Genomic DNA, 25402 nt, shown 5'->3' with positions numbered 1-25402 from the left:
ACAGGATGCTGGGCTTGATGGACCTTTGGTCTGACCCAGCATGGCAATTTCTTATGTTCATGAATGGAAAACTGCATTTGGGATTCCTATACAATGTGTTCATGTCACTCACAACCAATTAATCTCTACCAGTTTCTAGCAATCCTATAACACTGAAGCTGTACATCACAGCTCCCATATGTTTCATTGCACATTGCAGAAAGACATCAACATAGTAATATGGCTGTTCATGTCCTTAGCTGTATGCAGTATGTCCGCCAGAGATGCACATTTGGCAGGCATGACGCAGTGAATAGGAATGGCCCAGAATGCATATCCCACAGCTTCATTTGAAACTGTATACTCCTGGAATGGTCTATACAAACTGTAGCTTACATCCTGGCTGTCAGAGCACGAACGCTGCAAACTGGATATTGATATGGGTATCATTAGCTGAGGGCTAACAGAGCACTAACAGGCACACTTAACCTGGGAGTCCCTGCACTGTGGACCCAAATAGGTTTTGGTTGATAAGTTACATTTCAACATCTCCAGGAGAGAGGATTTGAACAGCCATTTGTTTAAAGTTGACAAATTGAAACTCTGTAGTACTCAGTCACACTCTGTCATTAGTGGAAACTGTATTGTATGGGAATGCAACATTAGCAGGCCTCTACAGCATTGAGGGAAAAACTTTAGCCCTGCCACTATGGCTTATTTACATAAATGTGCAAGCCACATGTCATCTAACTGATGCAGTCACATCTCTGACAGCCCTCCATATCACTGCCATTTGCTGTATACACATAGCTCGGGAAGAATGATAGAAAGAAGCACTACTCTTACCTGTTATCCAACATTCATCATAGAGGCCATCTTCAAATTGTTCAAACAGTTCAGATTACATAAGTATAAAGAAATCATGTGCAGCTCTTGCAACTTAGCAACCACATCAAGGATACGCAATCGAGTAACACAGACCACTTGCATTTTGATGGAGTCGAAGAGCTTTCTGTTGCGGTAGATCCCCTCCCTGTAAGGAGGTGGGTTGATGGCTACACAAGTGCTGTCAATAGCTCCCAGAACACGTGGAAAGTTCGCAATGGCATAAAAAGCTCTCTTCAAGTCCAGCAAGTCCTGCCTTTCATGAGGGAATCTTATGTAATAATGAATGTGGCTGCGTACAGCTCTTAGGACCTGGGCCAGATGGTGGGAAATGATGTTTGCAACATTCCCCCAGTGACCCCAATTGTTTTTTGGAATGAGCCAGATGCCATAAAATACAGGGCGCACAATAGTTTGGTAAGGTCTGGTATACAGTAGGACCTTTTTGTGACTGGATCCAGCTCCCCTCTGAGTTCTTAATATAAATCCATGATAGCCTGAAAGCTCAGGCGATACCTCTTAACCTTGTGGTCAATCAGTATCCCCAGCAATGTGATCGGAGTTGAAAGATGCACTCCCTGTATCGCATGTGTGTCCTCCTGCATGACAAGTCCTGATGTGGGTTATCCCACTCCACCAGCGGGGCTTGCAGCTCTGGCTCTAGTGCAGGTACTTCCGTAGGAGGCATTTGAATTTCCCTTCCCTGTTGTTGCTTTTGTTGTTGAGCAGCCTGGAACGTCCAGTGTCCCAATACTAGTACACTTCCACCTAACATTCTGGTTTTAGGAATACAGGGCTGGCAGGAAAAGGTGTTTTTATTGGCTCTTCAGGGCAGAGTCATGCATATGGGGAGTGGAAATCCGAATGAACTATATTCGCTGGGGGGAGAAGGGCTGATGTGCACGGAGCAGGAGAGAGACCTTGGGGTGATAGTGTCTAATGATATGAAGTCTGCGAAACAATGCGACAAGGCGATAGCAAAAGCCAGAAGAATGCTGGGCTGCATAGAGAGAGGAATATCTAGTAAGAAAAGGGAAGTGATTATCCCCTTGTACAGGTCCTTGGTGAGGCCTCACCTGGAGTACTGTGTTCAGTTCTGGAGACCGTATCTACAAAGAGACAAGGACAAGATGGAAGCGGTACAGAGAAGAGCGACCAGGAAGGTGGAGGGTCTTCATCGGATGACATACGAGGAGAGATTGAACAATCTAAATATGTACTCCCTGGAGGAAAGGAGGAGCAGGGGTGATATGATTCAGACTTTCAGATACTTGAAAAACTTTAATGATCCAAAGACAACGACAAACCTTTTCCATCGGAAAAAAATCAGCAGAACCAGAGGTCATGAGCTGAGGCTCCAGGGAGGAAGACTAAGAACCAATGTCAGGAAGTATTTCTTCACGGAAAGGGTGGTGGATGCCTGGAATGCCCTTCCGGAGGAAGTGGTGAAGCCTAAAACTGTGAACGACTTCAAAGGGGCGTGGGATAAAAACTGTGGATCCATCAAGTCTAGAGGGCGTGAATAAAGAGGAGGCATTCAAACACTGCACGGAGCGGCAGTAGCCACAGAGGCATTCAAACACTGCACGGAGCGGCAGTAGCCACAGAGGCATTCACGGAGCGGGATGCCAGTGGCCAGTAGTTGGTGTTCCACCTTCACAGAGCGGAAGGATGGAGGGCTGCTATCTCAAAACATAAAAAAATAAAAACAGGGGTGGGTAAGAGTATGGGGTAAGGGTGTGGCCTGCTTGTTACAGCGGTTGCTACCCCTAATTGAGCTGGACGTTCACTTGGATGCAGTTACGGCGCTGCTGTCTAAATTGGTGGTGGGGTGGAGGGGAATTAGGGCTGGAGGGTACTGGAAGCCAATAGTAACAGGTGGGAGAGAAAAAAAAAGGGGAAAAAAATGGATAAAGTGCGTAGCTTGCTGGGCAGACTAGATGGGCCGTTTGGTCTTCTTCTGCCGTCATTTCTATGTTTCTATGTATAGGTATGTCAGAGAGAAGGCCTCATTTTATCGCTCATGATAAGTGCCGCTATCCCGCGATAACTGCCGCTCTGGCGTGATAAATACTTTTTTGACACCCTGCCCCAAATAAAAAAGATGGTGTTATTTCCCAAGATAAATCCAGCATTAGTATGCGATATTGTATCCCGAAATGTGGTAGAGGTCCCTCATTTGCCTAATTTTCTTGATTGTCCATATTCATTATCAAAGTTATATACTAACACATGTTGCATTAAGCATCGCTCATTAATACCACTTTATCATGCGATAGACCCGCTTTATTACGCCATAATGCTCTAACATAGCTTGATGAATTACCCAGATAGGTTGGATTGCAAAATAGCCTTAGCTTTCTTTCTGGAGCAGGCTGAAGCCCTCAGAAAGTCTATCCAGCTTTTTGCTCCTTTTGACCCCAACAAATCTGGAAATGCTTTTGCCAAGCATAACCTTTCTAAGTGATTAGCAATTGTATTTATTTCTGTTATGCCCAGGCAGGTCTGACTCTGGATGGGTATGTCTAGGCTTATATTGAGATCAGCCATCATGGAAGATATTTGCAAGGTTGTGACATGGCATTCAATTCACACATTCATATCCTATTACTGTTTATATAGACTCCTAGAGCAGCAGTAGGTTTAATGAATCTGTCCTGCATAGTATATTTGAATTTTAAAATATAACTGCAAACCCTAGGGCCCATTATTATTGTTAAAAAAAAAAAGTGTCATTAAAAGCGCTTGGTCCATTGGCACTGTTTTATAATTATCTATTTATTTTTTGGTTGAAGGCAGCCTATAGTTAGGAATTCCCCACCTCTGAGGACATAACATTTTACTTGTCTTCAGAAAAAAGCAAAAGTTGCTTACATGTAATGGAGGAGAGCATTATTTAATTCCTATCAGAGCTCAAATGCCTCTCCTTGGAGTTGGATCCTCTATTTCATTTTAGCTATTTTAAGAACTGAAGAGACTCCATGCAACATCATTTACACAGATGGCATGACATGCTTGGCAAAGCTTGCTAAAGGCTTCAAGAAGCTATGAAGAAGTCTTCTTTGGCCAGGGTCTATCAGATGACATCACCCACCTGTGAAAACTTACATTCTGCTGTTCTTGGAGAAACCCTATTACAAGTTAGTAGCTTTTGCTTTATTATGGCAATATCCCCTGATTTGTTCTTTCTGGAAAGAGATACAAATTATCTCAAATATAGTGAATGGAACATCTAAACCAAGAATTTCAAAATGTTTGCTAGAAATTGAAAAGTAATGTATAGCTCAAAAAATCCCAGATGCTTGGTACAGTGCATATTGTTAACTACAGGGGCATTTTAGCTAGATATTGGAGAAGTGTCACGCACCCCGCCCGTGGCCGTCCCGCGCACGGGACCGCTCACCTTCGGGGTTCCACAGCGGGTCCCAATTCAGTCACTCTCGCGGTCCAGCTAAGAACCGGCATCCTGCGGCGGCGGTCACCGGGCCTTCGGCTGTGCACCAGGCCTCAGGCCGAGCCTTGGCATCCTCAGCAATAGGGGCCACGCCCCTAGGCATGCGCGCGCAGACTAGCCGCTCTGATGTAGGCTCCAGGGCGGGACCTAGTTCCGTGGCATGCCCTGATTGAGCTCCTGTTAAAAGGAAGTTCCTGGCCTCACTTCCTTGCCTTGGCAATCGGGTCGGTTTGTTCCTGAGATTGCCCTTGTTCGTTTATCTTGCTTGCTTGACCCTAGTCTTGTTCCAGGATCCTTCTGTTCCAGTTCTGTTCCTGCTTACTAGTCCTGCTTGTGCCAACGTTCGTCTCCCTGGTCTTACCCCGGACTGACTTACTGGTAAAGACCTCAGCTTGTTCCTGACCTGCCTGCCTGCCTACCACCTGCCAAAGATCTCAGCTTGTCCTGACCTGCCTGCCTGCCTGCTGCCTGCCTAAGACCTCAGATTGCTCCTTGACCTCATCTGACCTCCGGCTCCTGACCCTTGCTTCATTGACCATTCCTCGGACTGACCTCTGGATTTTGACCTTTGCCTGCCTTACCTTTTCCATTGATTCTGGCTCTGTTCCTAGCCTTGTCATCACCATCACTATACTGGTTCTCTGCTTCAACCTGTCTTCAGCCTCGAACCCGATAGCGCTCCCCTAGTCTCAGTGGGCACACCGGACTTCCATTCTCCCAGGAGACCCTGCGAAGCCCACCAAAGTCTAAGCGGTCCGGGTCCCTACGGGCTCCTCCCGGGGGGACCTTGGGCTTCCAGTGGTGAAGCTCTACACTGCCTCTGTCTCCTTCTGTGCTCCGCCCCCTGGGGCAGTCCCTGCACTGTTCCCGGAAAAGGGGTCCACCCCCGAGCGCAACAGGTTGCCAAGGCCATGGACTCGGTGGTGTCTCCCACCTCCAGGGCCCTACCAGGACTGGCCACTACAGTAAAGCAACATCATCAAGCCTTGGAAACGCTGGCTTCTTCGGTAGAAGAACTACGCTCCCAGCTACAAAAGACTGCTATGGCCAATCCTGTGCGCCTCTCGGCAACTATGCTTCCTAAAGCAACTCTGGCACTACAAGCACCTCCTAGATACAATGGGGACCCATGCTCCTGTCCTGACTTCCTTAATCAGTGCTTTATGCAATTTTCACTCCAACCTTCCTTGTTTTTGAAGGAGATCACCAAAGTCACCTTCATCTTGTCCCGGTTGGAAGGGAAGGCTCTGGCATGGGCCTCTCCCTTATGGGAACGTTCTGATCCCATTCTCTACAAGTTGTCCAACTACATTGCTCTCTTCAAACAGACCTTTGGAGACCCTGGTCAGATGGCTATTGCCAGTCATAATTTACTCCACCTTCGCCAAGGATGAAGAACCCTCTCTGAATATACAGTGGAGTTCCGAACATTAGCCACAGAACTTGGGTGGCAAGAAGATTGCCTGCAAATCATCTTCCTAGATGGACTCTTGTCTGCTCTAAAGGATGAACTCTCCGTCCATGAGACTCCCACGTCTCTAGAAGACTTGATCTCCCTTGCTGGAAGGATCGATCATCGCCTCCGGCAAAAACGCCTAGAAGTAAAGGCTCCAAGCTCTTCTCCAGTACGGCCTGCAAGTGCACCCTGCACTCCTGCGAAGAATGCAGCACCACCACCTTCCTCCACGGTTAAACCCATGGAGGTGAACTGGGGACTGTTGTCTCCAACGGAACATCTCCGCCGTAGAAAAGAAAGGCTTTGCTTTTAATGTGGCACTTCTGGACATCATCTGCAGTTCTGCCTGTTCTGTCCAGGAAATTGCAGTGCCTGAACCCGGCGGGGTCCTGAGCTTGGGCGCAACTGTTTCTGGCCCTCAACTTTTGCTCCCAGTGTCCCTGGGCATCAAGGCCCACACGTTCGCCACCACTGCTCTCATCGATACCGGAGCGAGTGGCAGCTTCATTATGGATGATATCGTCAAACTTCTGGAAATACCCCTTCAACCATTAGAGTTGAGTCTTTGTATTGCCTCCATCCAAGGAGAACATCTGCCCAGTCTAATTACCCATCGGACCATGGCCATTCACCTTACAGTGGGTACCCTCCATGAAGAAGAGACATCCTTCTACGTGTTGAAACGCTCAACGCATCCGGTAATTCTGGGGCTTCCCTGGCTCCAGGCCCATCACCCCCAGTTCGATTGGCAATCCCTGCAGTTGGTACAGTGGGGTCCTAAATGCCAAACTACTTGTCTCCGCCCGGTGTCACCTGTGATACGGGTTTTGAAATCCACAACTCTTCCTGGTCTGCCTCCGCAGTATGCTGAGTTCAGTAATGTATTCTCGAAACAGAAAGCAGACACTCTGCCTCTGTTACGTAAGTTCAACTGTCCTATTGAACTTCTGCCGGACACGACGCCTCCCAAAGGCAGCACTTATCCCTTGTCACAGCCTGAGACTCAGGCTATGTCGGATTATATAAAAGAAAATTTGGAGAAGGGGTTATCCGATCCTCTGACTCTCCCACAGGAGTAGGGTTCTTCTTTGTAAAGAAAAAAGATGGTGGACTACGTCCCTGCATCAATTACCGGGGTCTCAACGCTATAGTGCGCAAGGACCGTTACCCACTACCCCTTAGCGAATTATTCGATCGTCTTGAAGGGCCCGAGTATTCTCCAAGTTGGATTTGAGAGGTACGTACAATTTAGTACGTATCCAACCTGATGACATTTGGAAGAAGGCATTCAATACTAGAGACGGCCACTACGAATACGTACTGCTCCAGCAGTCTTTCAGCACCTCATGAATGAGATCTTTTGGGATCTCCTGTACAACTTTGTTGTTGTCTATCTTGATGACATTTTATATTCTCTAAGGACTTCAAGAGCCACCGCGAACATGTTCGCATTGTCCTCCAGCGATTGAGAGAGAATCACCTGTACACTAAACTGGAGAAATGTTTGTTTGAACACACTTGTCTACCCTTCCTAGGATATATATCTAACCGTGGGTTTTCAATGGACCCGGAGAAAGTCCAAGGGATCCGTGACTGGCCCCAGCCATTCGGTCTTCGAGCCTTGCAACGGTTCCTGGGCTTCACTAACTATTATCGAAGTTTCATTGCCAACTACTCCTCCATGTTTGCCCCACTCACAGCTAAGACTAGGAAAGGGGCCAACACCTGAGTTTGGACACTTAAAGCCATTGTGGTCTTCCAGAGGCTCAAAGAAGCCTTCAGCTCCGGTCCGTGTCTCCATCACCCGGATCCCAAATGTCCGTTTGTGGTGGAAGTGGATGCCTCAGCAATCGGTGCCGGGGCTGTTCTGAGTCAACACTCGCCTACAGGCAAGTTAATTCCCTGTTCATTCTATTCACATAAGTTCTCCCCCACAGAACAACGCTATACGGTTGGTGACCGTGAACTGCTAGCAGTGAAGTTAGCCCTCCAGGAATGGCACCCCTGGTTGGAAGGGGTACAGTACAAATTCACCATATTCACAGATCACAAAAATCTAGAACACCTCAAGTAGGCTCAGCTTCTGAATCCCCGCCAGGCCTGGTGGGCCTTGTTCTTTTAGAAATTTAACTTCAACCTCTGTTTCCGTCCTGGTTTCAAGAATCAGCGAGCTGACACGCTGTCTCAGTCCTTTGAGCCTGAGGATCTTCTGGAAGTTCCTAGTTATATCATCGACCCTGCTTGTATCTTGCTAGCAGCAACCACTACTATTCCAGTCGGGAAGACTGTCGTCCCTCGCCGACTACGTGAGCGTATGTTAAAGTGGGCCCATGATTCGAAACTGGCAGGCCATCCCAGCCGTGCCAGAACACTGGAGATGCTGCGCCGACACTATTGGTGGCCCACCATGGTGCAAGATTTACGGAATTATGTGGACTTTTGTCCCACGTGCGCGCAACAAAAACCACCGACGGGAAAGCCTTGGGGCTTGCTACAGCCACTCCCAGCGCCTACTGAACCTTGGTCCAGTATTTCGACAGATTTCATCACGGACCTTCCTCCGTCACAAAACAACACAGTAATTTGGGTTGTGATCGATCGCTTCTTGAAAATGGGTCACTTTATCCCTTTGCTGGGTCTTCTGTCAGCCCCGGACTCCCCAAGGAGATTGTCTCCGATCAGGGACCACAGTTTGCCGCCAAGTATTGGTGCTCCTTATTAGAGATGTGCATTCATTTATCACGAATTAGGCAATTTCAACGAAATTGCCTAATTCGTAGTGGTTCGGGGGACCTGAACCATGAAACGGATTTTCCCCGAGCTTTGGGGAAAGTTCGTTTTTCGGGTTAGTGCAGGGGGGAGGGGCCCCCCAAGACTTGCCAAAAGTCCCTGGTGGTCCAGCGGGGGTCCAGAGCGATCTCCTGCACTCAGGCCGTCGGCTGCCATTATTCAAATGGTGCCGATAGCCTTTGCCCTTACTAATTCACAGGGGCTACCGGTGCCATTGGTCGGCCCCATCACATGGTAGGAGCACAAGATGGCGCTGGCCGTCCATTGCTCCTACCATGTGACAGGGGTTGACCAATGGCACCGGGAGCCCCTGTGACATCGTAAGGGCAAAGGGCCATCGGCGCCATTTTGATTTGTAGCAGGCCCGACAGCCCGATGGCACGAAGGGAGAGATCGCTCACGGGACCCCGCTGGACCACCAGGGCTTTTAGTAAGTCTTGGGGAGGGATCGGGATGGTGGAGGGGTTGTAAGAAAGTAAAATTGAAGGGTTGGGGTGGATTTTTTTCCGTTCCAGGTTTTTTTTTTTTTATTCATTTTTCTGGTTTCGGGTTCAGGTTCCAGCTTCGTTTTTACAGAAAAACAACCCGTGGGAAAACGAGTTTTCCCACAACGCGCCCGAACTGAAACCCGATCCGAGCCAGAAAAATGAAGCTCATCTCTACTCCTTATACCAGAAATTTGATATTTCTTTGAGTTATACCTCGGCCTACCATACTCAGGCCAATAGGCAGGCCGAGAGAACTAATCGGACTTTGAAAACGTTTTTACGTTCATACGTAAACGACCAGCAGAATGATTGGTCAGACCTCCTCCCTTGGGCCGAGCTGTCACATAGCACTCAAGTCGCAGCAGCCACCAACGTGTCTTTATTTGCAGTTGTCTTCGGAAGGCAGCCCAGTCTGCCTCTTCCTGTTCCTGTGATGGGTCCATCCCCTACAGCACAAACCATGGCGCATACCATCCGCCAAGTGTGGACTCGGGTAAGAGTGACTCTCGCAGGCTGCTGAGCGCGCTAAATGCACCTCGGATCATCATCAACGACCTGCTCCACTCTTTCGACCTGGCCAGAAAGTCTGGTTGAGTGCCCGGCACATCCGTCTCTGACTTCCTTCTCACCGGCTGTCCCCGAAGTATATTGGTCCTTTCCCAATACTCTGAAGAGTGGGAGCCATTTCCTATCAGCTCCAGCTACCCCAGTCCATGGGAATCCACAATATGTTCCACATGCCTTTGCTAAAGCCTCTGGTCCTGTCTTGGCCCTCTCGTAAAGACCCTCCTGCTCCACGCATCTCGGCAGAATCTGATACCTCTCTGCAGCTAAGAGAAGTCCTTGACGTCTGGCAATGCCGAGGCAAATGAGAGTATCTCCTAGCTTGGGAGGGCTATGGGGCCGAGGAGAACTCGTGGGAACCCTCTCAGAATATCCTTGATAAGGATCTCTTGATGTCCTTCCATAGACAGAATCCTGAGAAACCACAGCCAAGTAGGGAGAGGCCTAGAAGGAGGGGTACTGTTACACGCCCCACCCACGGCCGTCCTGCACACAGGACCGCTCACCTTCGGGGTTCCACAGCGGGTCCCAGTTCAGTCTCCTTCGCGGCCCTTCCTAGTCTAGCTAGGCCTTGGCGTCCTGTGGCAGCGGTCGCTGGGCCTTCGGCTGTGCGCCAGGCCTCAGAAACACGTGGCCTTGGCGTCCTCAGAAACACGGGCCACGCCCCTAGGCGCGTGCGCACGGACTAGCCACTCTGATGTAGGCTCCAGGGCGAGGCCTAGTTGCGCGGCACGCCCTGATTGAGTTCCTGTTAAAAGAAAGTTCCTGGCCTCACTTCCTTGCCTTGGCAATCAGATTGGTTTGTTCCTGAGATTGCCCTTGTTCGTGTGTCTTGCTTGCTTGTCACTAGTCTTGTTCCAGGATCCTTCTGTTCCAGTTCTGTTCCTGCTTGTTCCTGCTTATGCCAATGTTCGTATGTTCGTCTTCCTGGTCTTACCCTGGACTGACTTACTGGTAAAGACCTCAGCTTGTTCCTGACCTGCCTGCCGCCTGCCAAAGACCTCAGCTTGTTCCTGACCTGCCTGCCACCTGCCAAAGACCTCAGCTTGTTCCTGACCTGCCTCTCTGCCTGCCGCCTGCCAAAGACCTCAGCTTGTTCCTGACCTGCCTGCCACTTGCCTAAGACCTCAGCTTGTTCCTTGACCTCGTCTGACCTCCGGCTCCTGACCCTTGCTTCGTTGACCATTCCTCGGACTGATCTCTGGATTCTGACTTTGCCTGCTTGACCTTGTCCATTGATTCTGGCTCTGTCCCTAGCCTTGTCATCGCCATCACTATACTGGTTCTCTCTGCTTCAACCTGTCTTCAGCCTCGAACCCGATAGCGTTCCCCTAGTCTCATGGGGACACCAGACTTCCATTCTCCCAGGAGACCCTGCGAGGCCCACCTAAGCCCAAGCGGCTTAGTGGTGAAGCTCTACACCGCCTCTGTCTCCTTCTGTGCTCCACCCCCGGGGGCAGTCCCCGCACTATTCCAGGACAAGGGGTCCACCCCCGAGCGCAACAAGAAGATCCTTCCTTCCATGTTCAATGGAATGCTTACAAAAAGTGTGGAACATGCTACATATGGAAAAGCTGACTTGGGAGTTCAGAGCAATCAGGCAATTTTTTTGGAGATTTGGGCTCCCTTTTATTTAGTTATTTAAAAGATGTATTATTTTCTCCAGAGATACTAGGCATAAGCTAGACCTTCCTTTAAACTCGTGAGTTTCTAAGGAATCTTTATAAAGATTCATCACTGAGAAGTTTTATTGGAGTAGGGTTATGTTTAGCTGTACCCTTTTACTTGCTCTTTTTTGTTGATGTAAGTATAGCAAACTCTTACACAGCATTGCTGTTTAATGTAGAAGAGAGTGGGGAGGTGTGAGCTGGGGAATGAGTTATTAATTCTGTTCTTTATTATGGTTGATTTATTTTTTTCTCTTTTACCCTTTTCTTATTCTTCATCATAAATTTTGAGTATTTTCAGTAGGTCTCTGTTTAAAGAACAGATGGATGGTTGATGAGTACCTCTTCCCTGCTGTTGTCTTTCCTCTTTGTGCGAGCATTCTGTGACTGTTGGATTGTCTTGTATGTATGTGTGTGTGTGTGTATTGAATCAATGATGATGAATAAAAAGTGCTTGGAAAAATAATTCAACCATTCTGCAGTCACAATTACAGAATTTGTGTAGGCATAATATTTGCTTGTTGTACTTATATTCAACATCTGAATAATTTGCTTATTCAAAATGAAAAAGCATTATCCCAGGACAAGCAGGATGCTAGTCCTCACATATGGGTGACGTCATTCACGGAGCCCTTAAGTGGGAAAAACTTCTGGCAAGTTTCTAGAAGCTTTTAACTGGCTGCCTGAGGCTACTGAGCATGCCCGGCATGCCATGATATTCCCCTGCCACAGGGATCTCACTTCAGTCTTATTTTTTCCGCGCTGCTAACAGCATCACGGTTTATATAGGAGCCCTGTGAGTTACCTCACAACGAGAAAAAATTAAAACAAATTCCGCCCTTTACGGGTCTTACTTGTTTTGTCACCGGCCGGTGACAAAAATATCCATACGTTTTTTCACTAGAAAAAACTTCATTTTTCATCGACGGTCGACAGAAAAGACTTAGGGTTTTAAGAAGTGTCCGGCCTGCAACCGCACGATGTCCATCACGGACCCGCATGTCGAATGCGTTCGTTGCCTCGGCGGAGAACATGACATCGCCGCCTGTTCACAATGCCAGGAGATGACGGTGAAAGGCAGGAAACTCCGCCAAGAGAAAATGGCGCAAATCTTCCAAATCCAAACAGCGCCATCGCCAACGACATCGACAAAATCGTCACCGGTAGGCCTCACAAAAAAGATTTTACTAAAGAAGAGGATCCCGGAAGGTTCCGGAGATGCCTCCTCTCCAACACCCTCTGCATCATCCACAAAGTCGGTTTCTGAACCGCATTCCAAACATAGGCACCGACGGCACCGCTCCATTCCTCCATTGCCACCACCGGGGGAACCGGTCCCTAAAAAACAAAAATTGATATCGACCTCCGTAACACCCGGACAGGAATCGATACCATCGACATCGGTTACAGAATTGACTACATTAATCACACGGATAGTCAACGATGCCTTAAAAGATAAAATACCGGCGTCATCGCCGATGCCGACCACAGGGTTGATGCCGACTTTACAGTCGATGCCGACCGCCGAGTCGATGCCGACATCCGTGTTGATGCCGATACTGTCTACAGTGTCGATGCCGACAACCCTGTCGATGCCGATGCCGACTGCGGTGTCGATGCCGGAAGATGTAATGATGTTTCCAACTACCATACCGGCTGCTCAGCCGATGCCGGCGATCCCATCAACGCCGATGACAACGATGACTTCATCGATGCCATACACTACCTCTTCGATGACAGTACCATCAGCTTTACTAGATACATCGATACCTACCAGAAGTTCGATGACTACGATACCATCTAGACCCATCTCATCGATGGTTCCAATCTCTATGTTTACTTTTCAAACTTCATCGATGCCAACTCCTGCACCATCGATGTCCTTGTACACTCTAGCTCCAACTAGACCACCTGTACAAGAAAGACCAACTGTACCAAAAAAGGCATCAGGAAAATTTAGGCATACTTCCATTCCTGCTCCTGATACTTCCACATCTGAAGCAAGACTACATACCTTGCTTACTAGAAGGTACCAAGACCTCTTAGCATCCTTGCCCATAGCACCTGGTCAAGAAGAAGATGAACTAGAGGATGAGGAGGAACATACTACATCAGACCCTCAAGATCCCCTACAGGGACCTTCAGGGGTTCCCCCTGCTATAACACTGGAAACTCCTCAATACCAACACATGTCAGACACATGGTCAGACACAGGATCAGAGCATTCCTCAGAGGATTTTTTATCCGAGAATACTCCGCCTCAAGCTAAAAAACAGTCTCCTCCAGAGGATCTTTCATTTTCCTCTTTTATACAGGAAATGTCAGAGGTCCATACCATTTCAGCTACAATCTGAAAAGGATGACAGGCAACAAACTCTTGAGATACTGCAATTTGTGAATCCTCCTAAGCACAACTTAGCAATCCCAGTGCATGAAGTACTTTTACAACTTCAGCAAAGAATATGGGAACACCCTTGCACAACTCCTGGAGTAAACAGAAGAGTAGACTCTACTTATCTTGTGCAAGCTGCCTCAGGTTTCGAAAAGCCTCAACTTCCTCACAGCTCCCTAGTAGTAGAATCTGCACAGAAGAAATCTCGCAGATCCAAAACACATGCTTCCATCCCTCCTGGAAAAGATAGCAGATTTCTAGATTTAATGGGAAGAAAAATCTACCAAGGAGCTATGCTGAACTCAAAGATTGCTGCATATCAGCTTTATATGACGCAGCACCAGAGAAATCTCTGGAAGCAAATAGAAGAGATTTTACCATCTCTGCCTCAACAACAACAGGAGGCAGCTCAGCAAATTGTGCAAAAGGGCCTAGATGCAGGAAAGCACGAGATAAGGGCAGCCTATGATGCTTTTGAAACATCGTCTAGAACAGCTGCATCGGGGCATTACTGCAAAGACGGTGGGCCTGGCTAAAGGCTTCGGATTTACGGCCCCGGAGCTACAAGACAAGTTAGTCGATCCTACCTTGCCAGGGGGAGATAACTTATTTGGCACAAAGGTGCAAGATGCCGTTGCCCAGCTCAGAGAACATTCTGAAACCCTAAAGCAACTATCAACCTTACCTCATGACACTGCGACTCATACCACTCGCAGACCACAATGCAGGGAACCGAAACGTCCCTTCTACAGGCCAAAGAGGTACTATCCTCAAACCTCTAGGTCAAGACCTCCAAGGTCTCAACAACGCCCACAACAAAGGCAACAGCGAGCGGCAAGGCCACAGCCGCCTCCTCAGACAGGTGCAACCTCTGGTTTTTGAAAAACATCCCAGAGTTCAGAGCTAACTACCCAACCCTTATCCCGAATTGCCAGTTGGAGGGAGAATTTCCCATTTTTACACAGAATGGACAAACATTACAACAGATCATTGGGTACTGTCCATTGTTCATCACGGCTACCGCCTAGACTTCACATCTCTCCCTCAGGAGTTTCCACCACAAAACTCCCAACTCAACATACCTCAATTACAAATAGAATTATCTACTCTTCTGAAATCAAAAGCGGTGGAACACGTACCACACACCCAGAAGGGAAGAGGATTCTATTCCCGGTATTTCCTCATTCCAAAGAAAACCGGAGGCCTACGCCCTATTCTAGATCTCAGAAATCTCCACAAATTCCTAAGAAAAGAAAAATTCAGAATGGTTTCGCTAGGCACCATGCTGCCACTATTACAAAAGGGAGATTGGCTTTGTTCTCTGGATCTTCAAGATGCTTACACACACATTCCTATATTCCCGCCTCATCGCAAATACCTGCACTTCACAGTAGGACATCAACATTTCCAATACAGAGTACTACCATTCGGCCTGGCCTCAGCTCCAAGAGTATTCACCAAATGCCTGGCAGTAATAGCAGGACATTTGCACAAACAAGGTGTGCATGTTTTTCCTTATCTCGACGACTGGCTAATCAAGAGTCAAACACAACAAGGAGCAGTAACTTCTCTACATTACACAATAAAGTTACTTCACCAGCTGGGATTCCTCATCAATTATCAAAAATCCCACCTGCACCCGTCTCATCTACTCCAATTCATAGGAGCAGAATTAAACACAATCATTGCACATGCTTTTCTTCCAGAAGACCGTGCACTTACGCTGTCCCAGTTGGCGTACTCAATCTCCATACAACCACAAGCGACAGCTTGTCAATTTCTTATCCTACTAGGCCACATGGCTTCGACGGTTCATGTCACGCCTATGGCAAGACTTGCCATGCGACTCACCCAATGGACTCTGAGATCACAATGGATCCAAGCGATCCAACCACTACATTATCAGATCCAAGTAACCCACCAACTACGCTCTTCGCTACGATGGTGGACAATCAAGGACAATTTACGCAGGGGCCTACCCTTCCAAAAACCGGTCCCTCAGATAACATTAACTACAGATGCTTCCACCTTAGGGTGGGGAGCTCACCTAAACTCTCTTCAAACTCAAGGAACTTGGACAACACTCGAAGCCACATATCAAATCCATTTTCTGGAACTTCGAGCTATACGTTATGCACTGCATGCGTTCAAGGACTGCCTTTCACACAAGACGGTGCTCATCCAGACAGACAATACAGTAGCCATGTGGTACATCAACAAACAGGGAGGTACGGGCTCGTATCTCCTTTGTCAAGAAGTTGCACAAATATGGGACTGGGCCTTGAACCACTCAATGTTCCTACAGGCCACTTACCTAGCAGGGATTCAAAATGTCCTAGCAGACCGACTCAGTCGCCAGTTTCAACCACACGAGTGGTCTCTGAATCCCTCAATAGCGACCCAAATATTCCAACGTTGGGGACAACCAACAACAGACCTCTTTGCGTCGCATCTGAACCACAAGGTGGACAATTTCTGTTATCTACACAAACAGAAGAACCAACCAGCCAAGGACGCCTTTGCTCGCCCTTGGAACTCAGGCCTACTATATGCATATCCTCCAATACCGCTTATCACCAAGACACTGGTGAAGCTACAACAGGACAAGGTTCCATGATACTCATAGCCCCATATTGGCCTCGACAAGTATGGTTTCCCACACTGCTAGACCTTTCAGTCAGGGATCCAATACGCCTGGGAGTAGCTCCCAATCTCATAACTCAGGATCAGGGTTGGTTGCGCCATCCCAACCTTCAATCCCTATCCCTGACTGCATGGATGTTGAAAGCTTAATCCTACAACCACTCAATCTTTCGAATAATGTTTCTCAAGTACTTATGGCTTCACGCAAACCTTCCACACGAAAGAATTATTCTTTCAAATGGAAAAGATTTACTTTCTGGTGCAAGCAAAACAATATCAATCCTTTCACTTGCCCCACAACTTCTCTTCTAGACTATTTGTACTCTCTATCAGACTCTGGTCTTCAGACATCATCAATCAGAGTACATTTGAGCGCAATCTCAGCTTATCATGACAAGATAGGAGATGCACCTATATCCACACAACCTCTCGTCAGTAGGTTTATGAGAGGTCTAACTCACCTTAAACCACCAATTCGGCCTCCAGTCACACAATGGGATCTGAATTTTGTTTTAACAGGATTAATGCGTTCTCCTTTCGAACCCATAGATTCCTGTGATCTTAAATTTCTCACATGGAAAACTATTTTCCTCATAGCCATTACATCAGCTAGAAGGGTTAGTGAGTTACAAGCACTTGTCACGTATGAACCTTACACAAAGTTCCTACATGACAGAGTGGTCCTCCGTACACACCCAAAGTTCCTTCCCAAGGTAGTTACGGAGTTCCACATAAATCAAACCATAGTTCTACCCACTTTCTTTCCAAGACCTCATTCTCACCAGGGGGAAAGAGCTTTACATACTTTGGACTGTAAACATGCATTGTCTTTTTATTTGAATCGCACTACGTCCCTCAGAAAATCTAATCAGCTTTTTGTCTCTTATGATCCAAATAAGCCAGGTAAAGCAGTGGGAAAGCATACTCTATCCAATTGGTTAGCAGATTGCATACAGTTTTGCTATGAAAAAACAGGCCTTCCTCTCCAAGGGCGAGTAAAGGCGCATTCAGTGAGAGCAATGTCCCTCCTCAGTAGCACATTATCGTGTCAGTGCCAAATTATTGACATTTGGTAAAGCGAGCAACATGGAGTTCGTCTTCACACCTTTGCAGCTCATTACTGTTTGGACAAGGAAGGAACGACAAGATTCAGCCTATGGACAATCTGTCTTAAAGAACTTGTTTCCAGTATAAACCCAACTCCTCCACAACCAACCTGCTGTGATCTTCGGCTGACTCATTTTCCTCAACAACGGCATCACTGCTACCTACAGGACAAGGACTCAGCCTCAAGCTTGCTAATCACCCATATGTGAGGACTAGCATCCTGCTTGTCCTGGGATAAAGCAAAATTGCTTACCTTGTAATAGGTGTTATCCCAGGACAGCAGGATGTAGTCCTCACGGAACCCACCCGCCACCCACGCGGAGTTGGGCCTCTGCCTTTTATTATTTTATTTTTGCTAACGCTTATTGCTACAACAAGACTGAAGTGAAACCCCTGTGGCAGGGGAATATCATGGCATGCCGGGGCATGCTCAGTAGCCTCAGGCAGCCAGTTAAAGCTTCTAGAAACTTGCCAGAAGTTTTTCCCGCTTAAGAGCTCCGTGAATGACATCACCCTATGTGAGGACTACATTCTGCTGTCCTGGGATAAACACCTATTACAAGGTAGCAATTTTGCTATATATACAATAAATACAGACAAGTATTGTATGAAGTTTTGTGCAGGAAAACCAACAGTAATTTTGCATGAGAAATTTGATGTGCATTGGCTTTATTTATTTTTATATCTATTTGTTTCTGATGTCTGATATTTTTATTCTCCATAGTTGTCCATTAAACAAAACAAACAAATGGATTGCGTCAGATGGATGAAAACACAATAAAATAACTTTCAGGCAATTTTAAACACATTCTGAAAGGATATGTGAATATCCTATGGATTTTAACATTTTCCATTCTGTTCCCTTTTTTTTTTCCTTTCAGTCTGAACAAATTGGAAGTGTTTGGCTGCCACACTCTCAGTGAAGAATGTCTGAGTTATATGGCTTCTGAGTGCTCACATTTACAGACTCTGAACATTGGGTAGAGTCCCAAAAGTAACTGATGTCTGCTTGGCAATAATAGCTTCAAGCTTGGAAAAACTAATGATGCTGAATTTAACAGGGCTCAAAGTGGTAAGGTTATATGATTGTTTGATCTGTTATTTATAAATAAATTGATTCTATGGAATTTGTTTCTTATTATATATTGTAAGATAAGCATTCTGTGAAGTGTATGAGGATGCACACTAAAGTTGAGTATTTCTGGTTGTCCAGACTACATGGAAACATGATAGCAGAAAAAGATTGCGTGGCCCATCCAGTCTGCTCATCCATTCAATTAGTTTAGCATTATAATTCTCTCCCCTTTAATTATCCCATGTGTTCTTGAATTCAGATATTGTTTTTGTCTCTACCACTTTCACTGGGAGGCTGTTCCACACACTAACCACCCTCTCTATAAAAGAAATATTTCCTAAGATTTCTCCTGAGTCTATCCTCTTTCAACCTCATCTCATTACCCCCTCGTTCTAGAACCTCCTTTCCATTGAAAAAGGCTAACCTCTTGTGCATGGAGACCTTTGAGATATTGTAATGTCTCTATCATATCTCCCCTATCGTGCCTTTCCTCTAGGGTATACATGTTTAGATCTTTAAGTCTATCCCTATATGCTTTAGAACAAAGATCAATGACCATTTTAGTAGTCACCCTCTGGACCAAGTCCATCCAGTTTATATCATTTTCAATGTACGGGCTCCAGAATTGTATAAAGTATTCCAAGTGAGTTCTCCCAAGGGACCAATATCACCTCCCTTTTTCTGCTCACCATTCCTCTTCCTTTGTAGCAAAGCATCTTTCTGACTTTTACAATCTCTTTAGCCACCTGTTTGGCCACCTTAAGATCATTAGATACAATTAACTCCAGAACCCGCTTTTCCTTTGTGCTTAGAAGAATTTCACCTCCATTAGTTAGGTTTTTGCATCCTAAATGCATTACTCAGCATTTTTAAGCATAAAATCTTAGCTGCCAGACCTTAGCCCATTCCTCAAGCTTCGCTAGATCCCTCCTCATGTTTTCCAGTTCTTCCTGGCTGTCCACCCTATTACAGATTTTGGTATCATTGGCAAAAATCAAACCTTTCTTGACAACCTTTCCATTATGTCACTCAAAAATGTTATAAAGAACTGGTCCAAGGACTGATACCTGAGGCACATTGCTCGTAAGAACTCCTTCCTCAGAGAAAACTCCATTTATCACTACCCTTTGTTACCTCCCACTTATCCAGTTTCTAGCCCAGTTTAGTCACTCTAGGAGTCATATCAAGGGCGCACAATTTATTTATAAGTCTATTGTGCGGAACCGTGTCAAAGGCCTTGCTGAAATCCAAATACACTTCCTCTAGTGCTCTTCCTTGATCCAACTCGCTGGTCACCCAATCAAAGAAATTGATAAGATTCGTCTGACAGGATTTATCTCTGGTAAAACCATGTTGCTTCGGATCTTGCAATCCATTAGATTCCAAAAATTGCACTATCCTCTTTTTTAGCAGCAATTCCATTAGTTTGCTCACCATAGAGGTCAGACTAACTGGCCTGTAGTTCCCAGCCTCATCCTTACTTTCACTTTTATGGAATTGACTTTTTAATGTTGATGATATCTTTTTAATATATAAGAGGACAATTTTGAATAGCCTGTTGTAAAGGAAATGTACACAGGTGCTTTTAGTACCCAAACATATTAGGACATTTTGAAAAGGGAAACTGCTTTGGTAATTTCTTTTTTGAAAATTGCCTATAATAAACAGAAGCTAAAAGTGGTCACATAGATTTTCACCTGCTATTTGCTTGGGCAACCTATCAGGGACTAAACAGTGAGTATAGTGTATATTTGAAAATCTGGAGGTCAATATTCAGTAGGCCATTTAGTGGACAAGTTAGCTGGCTAAACTTTCCCTGTACGTACCCGGATCAGTCCAGACTGTGGGTTGAGCCTCCTTTCCATCAGGTGGAGACAGACTAAAACTTGAAGGATGCCCTATATCAGGACAGAGCATATCCTCTAACCCTTCAGTATTCGTCTGTCTCCAGCAGGTGTTCACCCTTCGTTCTCTGCTTTAGGCTAGTCAGCCTTCTCTTTCTTCTTCCTCTCGGATCAAGCAAGTACTTCTTCTTATTTTCCTTAGTAGTAAAGGACTTTTTCTTTAGTGATTTTTTATTTTTCTTCTGTGGGAGACGGTTCCGTCTCCAGGCTCTTGCTGGTCTCAGGGGGGCTTTGCCCCTTGTGCGCTGCATAGCCTGAGTCCGTTCCGCTTCCAGGTGTGGGGACCGAGTCTCTCTGGGTCTCGTCTCCCCCCCTCTGGCTGCCGAGAGGGTTTAGAACCCGACTGCTGCGCTCAGTTAAAAAAAAAAAAAAAAGTGAATAAATATTTAAAAGAGGAATTTCACTTTTTATTATAAGTTGCAGGTATTCCCCTACCTCCAGCTTATTTGCAGCAGTTAGACCCATATTTTTCCTTTTCGGGTCTCAGGAGGCTTGAAACCGGCAGCCAGATAGGCAGGAGTCAGTAGGATTCTCCCCTGCTTCACTCCTGGCCTCCAGGCTGTCAATCAAATTTTTTCTCTGCAGCCTTTTTTTCCTCAGAGCGGCTCTCTCTTTGCCGCGGGCAGGCAGCCTGCCTCTTTCTTCTGCCAGCCCCCATCGAGTTTTTGCCATGGGGGTTTCTTCTATGCCTCCCTGCCGGGTGGGGAGGGTCCCTCCTTGGCAGGGAAGGCAAATTTAACCCGGGGATCCCTTCCCCAGAGCTTGGCCAGGCCGTTCTCCGATCGGGAAGCCCGGGAACGGTGGCCATTTTGGATTTTTTATCGGCTCCGTTTTCGGAGCTCCCTGGGTCTGGGGGGCCAATTGTTTTGCAGCTACCCCCCGATTTGAGCCCCCCAGCCCACCAGGAAGGTTTTTTTGTCACCCCCTCTCGCCTCCCCCTTCCCTCCCCCACCCGGAATTTTGGGGTCGTTTTTTTTTCTGTGTTTTTTCCCTCCTCCTGCGTAAATTCCCTTTAGTGAGGCATGCAGGAGGAGTTGGAAGGTCCCCCATTGCCCCCCCCCCCCCCCCACGGGGACAAATCAATTTTTAAAAAAATTAATTAATTAATTGATTAAATCAGTAACAAAAATTTCCCCGCTCCGTGCCGTTGCTAGTTTGGCTGGCTGCAGAGCCTCCGGGGTCCCTTGGGGCACGGGTGGTCCCAGAGGTGCCCTCTCCCTGTCCCCCGACAGATCCCGGTACTCCCGGATCCTATAGCCAACCCGGGTGCATTAGCTAATCTTCCTGGTGCCGCCTTTTCTCCACGGATATGGCCCTGGTCCTGGCGGGATCCTGGTTTTGTCAAGCGTCTTTTCCTTCCTTCCCCGCCCAAACAGTTGCGCCTGCGGCTTTCGTAGGTTCCCCGGTCGGGCCGTGCCCTGAACGAGCTCCCCACTCGGTGGCATGCTTTGTTTAAAAAAACCCCAAAAAAACCCATAATCACTGCGTGGACTCCTTCTGCGGTCGCGTTTCAGGAGGGTTTTCCCGGTTTTCAAGCGGCCCCGGTATGCCTGCTGACCACGGTTTGCGAGGCTTTTTTGAAGCGCACTCTGATGTTTTAGCGCCGGGGATGTGTTCCACTATTTGCTGCAGTTCCTGCTGTGCGCAGGTCTCTCATAGGGTCATTGGCAAATTTCCTCTGCGCCCGGGACCTCCCGTGGCCAGAGGCTGCGCATTCGACCTTTCGCCGCCTCCAGCCGGAGGCGATTGCCTCGGAGATGGCCGCTACACGGCTCCTGTAGCTGCGACACTGGTCGGCCGCTCCGGCCTCCTTCGCCCGGTGGGGTACATTGCCATTCAGAGGTAAGCTGTTCCTTGTCCAGGACCTTGAGAGACTTTGGATTCCTTAGGGGACGGTAGGGGCCATCAGCTCCTGGTGGCCCATCTGTAACCATCCTGGTCCTTTATACCCTCTAGTCCACGCTTTCGGGGCCAGAGTTGGTATACCCCACGTGGGGACAGTGTCTCCTCAGGGGGGTTTGTCTTTCATGATCACAGTTTTTTGTTGCAGCATTCTTGTGGGTGCCTTCTCTTGCGCGAGGGTTAGCCCTCGCACTCAATCCTTACGCCTGCCTATACTCCGGAGTGTCTTTGCCTCATTCCTTGGTCCCCATCTGAGGCGGTTGCCTCTCCCTCTTCTCCGCGGACTGGGTCGGGCTCCGGTTGGACCAGGGGGTCCTCGATGTTCTCAGACACGGGCACATCTTCGCCTTCCTCATGTCTGGCAGGATCTTTTTTCTGTTTCCCCTGGTGGTCGGTCCCTGCGACATACGGTGGAGCTAACCCCCGCCAAGCTCCTGTGTCTGGGCACGGAGGCCCCGGTCCCAGCCAACGTACTTGCCGCAGGCCACTATCCTATTTTCTTCGTTCACTCTTAGACCTCACAAGAGTCCCCAGGCTCTCAGTTTCTGCTTCTCCGCATGCACACTCTGTGAGCATACTCGTGCCGTCCTCCCCCCAGGGCATTCCTGGCCCACTCATTTCTCTCAGTGGCATATTCCATTTTCCGTTTCATCGTGGCTGCCATAGTCTCTTCGTATTCGTGTCCTCCGCCGGGACTTCGAGTTCTGGACGCTTCCCTTTGATCTCGCAACGGAACCTTGCATCTTCACCAATGTCTAGGTGTTGATGGCCGCAGCTCTCCGCCGGGCAGGACTCCTCGTCTACTCTTTTCTAGGCGGTCTGGTGCGTCAGGGCCACGGCGGAGGTTCTTTGTCAGCGGTCGGTGTACCGCGGACTAGCTTTCTTTGCGTCCCTGGGGTGGATACTGTATTTCTCTTAGAGCAATCTTCAGCCCTTCCCGGAGTTAGAGTACCTGAGAATCCACTTTTGACACCTGGGTAGGCAAGGTCTTCTTGCCTTGTGTGCGGGCCCTCAAGTTGTTCGGCCGGTTTCAGAGTCTGCCCTTGCTCCCTTCTTTGACGGCTTGTGTCTGCCTGCAGATCTCGGGCTCCTCGGCTCCTACCCTCGCCCTTGTCCATTGGGCCCTTGCTCCAATACGACTGTTCTAGATAACTTTGCTGTCCCGTTGGCCACTGGCAGAACAGTCTCACACAATTCTCCCGTTCTTGGGCTCTACCGTCGCCGTCTCGCAGGGGTGGATTCCCCCTTCTTTTTCTTTTGCTACCAGGCCTACCTCTCCAAATTCCCCAGTGGACGATAGTGCCCACGGATGCTAGTCTTTCGGGCTGAGGAGTGGTCGGCCTCTCCTAGTATGCCCAGGGGACCTGGCCAGCGTCTCTGTCTCGCTGGCACATTACGGAGTCTTTGGCGATGTTCCTAGCTCTTCTGGAGTTCTTCCTCTCATACGCGGCAATGCGCTATGGGTCTTGCCCGACAACTCCACCACCGTGGCTTGCTTCCATCACCCAGGTGGTGCTCGCAGTCCGTGGGGTGGCCCTGGACACCAGCCTTCTCTTCGCCTGGGCAAAGCGACACCTACAGTGCCTGGCGGCCTCCCACTCCGCGGGATAGGGGAATGTTCAGGTTGCTTTCTCCGTCGTCAGTCACTAGATCCCGGGAGTGGGAACTCTTGGCTCAACCATGGTTTTCTCATCGACAGGTGGTCCCCTCCCACCTGGGCCTCATGGCGACTCTTCTCAATACCATGGTTAGATTTGTTCTTCCGCTGGAGGGACCACGCTCGGCGGGCGTAGTTGCCTTGGCTCTTCCTCAGCCGGCGGTACGTCTTTTTCTACTTCCCCCCCTCCCCCCCGTGGTCTCTGGTCGGGAAAGTTCTTAGACGGATAGTTCTCCACCGTTGTCCCATGGTTTCTGGTAGCGCCCGAGGGGCCATTTCAGGCCTTGGCTCAGAGTTTCTCAACCTAGCGATGGTCGGACCCCTGCGGCCACGCCATCTTCCTCGGCTCCTAGTCAGGGCCCTGTATTTTTTGACCAGGCCGTTCACGCTGTCTAGCGCCCTGCCTTTTTGAACGGCGATGTCTCCGGTTGTGAGGGTTTTTCGGAGTAGGCCGTCTTCACCTTCCTTCGGGCCCAGAAACGGTCGACTCCCTGGCGTACGTGGTCATCTGGAACATGCTTGAGTTTGTTTGTGCGAAGTCGGGTTTTTTGGCGTACTCCGCACCAATCTCCTTAGTCTTTTCTTCTCTGAGGCAGTCTCTCCGAGGATCCTTCCTTCATTCTCGGCGCGTACCAGTCTACCCCCTCGGCTTTCTCCTGGGTCAAGTGGCAGGTCATTGCTGAGCGGCCACCCGTTGCGACTTGGACTTTCAGGGGCATCAGGCATCTACATCCACATTCTCGCCCACTTGTCCGTCGTAAACATTTCACTCGGTTGTGCAGACCCCTCTGTATGGCTCTGTTCGACCCTCTCCGTCACGTCACCCTGCAGGCCCTATGCTTAAGACTGTCTTCTGGTCTTATCTCCTCTGCTCGTCCAGATCCAAGCGCTGTCCTGGCGGGATCCTTTTTGCGATTTTCCAACTTCAGAATAGCCCTTGTACGGGCCCTTCCTTTTTCGTGAAGTTTCGTCTAACTTCTTTGTCCTTCGGTCGGCGGAGCTCCCCGCTATTCTCCTGCGTCTGGTGACGGTCCCCATTATCTTGATTGCTATACGGATCTCCGTTACCTCGCTTCCATACGAGTTCTCTTGCTCTATTTCCTGGTCCCCAATGGCTTTCGTGCATCTGTCCATCTTTCTGCTCCCTGGAATAGGTCCAATCGGGGTAAGCCGGCTTCTGAGTCCACTATAGCACGCTAGTTGCAGGAAGTGATCTCTCGGTTGTTCTTTGTCATGGCCTGGTGGTTTCCCGAGGGTCTTCCGACTCATTCTTTGTGTTCTCGAGCTCCTTCTTGGGCGAACATTCTTTTGTTCTCTCCGTGGACGATTTGCACAGTTCATACTTGGGCGTCCTTATCTCTTTTTTGCTCAACACTATCGCCTAGATGTGTAAGCTCTGCTTCGGTTCTTTTGGGCTACCAGTGCTTCGAGTGGGACTG

At 48.2% G+C, this 25402-nt stretch overlaps 1 protein-coding gene across 2 annotated transcripts in view; it reads left to right on the top strand.

Moving 5' to 3' along the window:
• The window catches only part of LOC115099247, a 503007-nt gene that overhangs the window by 304552 nt on the left and 173053 nt on the right, over positions 1-25402 (top strand). For both annotated transcript variants that reach the window (XM_029616734.1, XM_029616743.1), the window contains one exon: positions 18307-18497. In XM_029616734.1, the coding sequence (XP_029472594.1) occupies positions 18307-18409 (103 nt within the window). In that variant the 3' untranslated portion in view covers positions 18410-18497. The remainder of the gene's footprint in view (positions 1-18306; positions 18498-25402) is intronic.

Source organism: Rhinatrema bivittatum, chromosome 1 (genome assembly GCF_901001135.1).
Source record: "Rhinatrema bivittatum chromosome 1, aRhiBiv1.1, whole genome shotgun sequence".
In the NCBI taxonomy this organism is placed as follows: domain Eukaryota; kingdom Metazoa; phylum Chordata; class Amphibia; order Gymnophiona; family Rhinatrematidae; genus Rhinatrema; species Rhinatrema bivittatum.
Note: the sequence above shows the minus strand (reverse complement) of the source record. Positions and strands in the feature narration are given on the sequence as shown.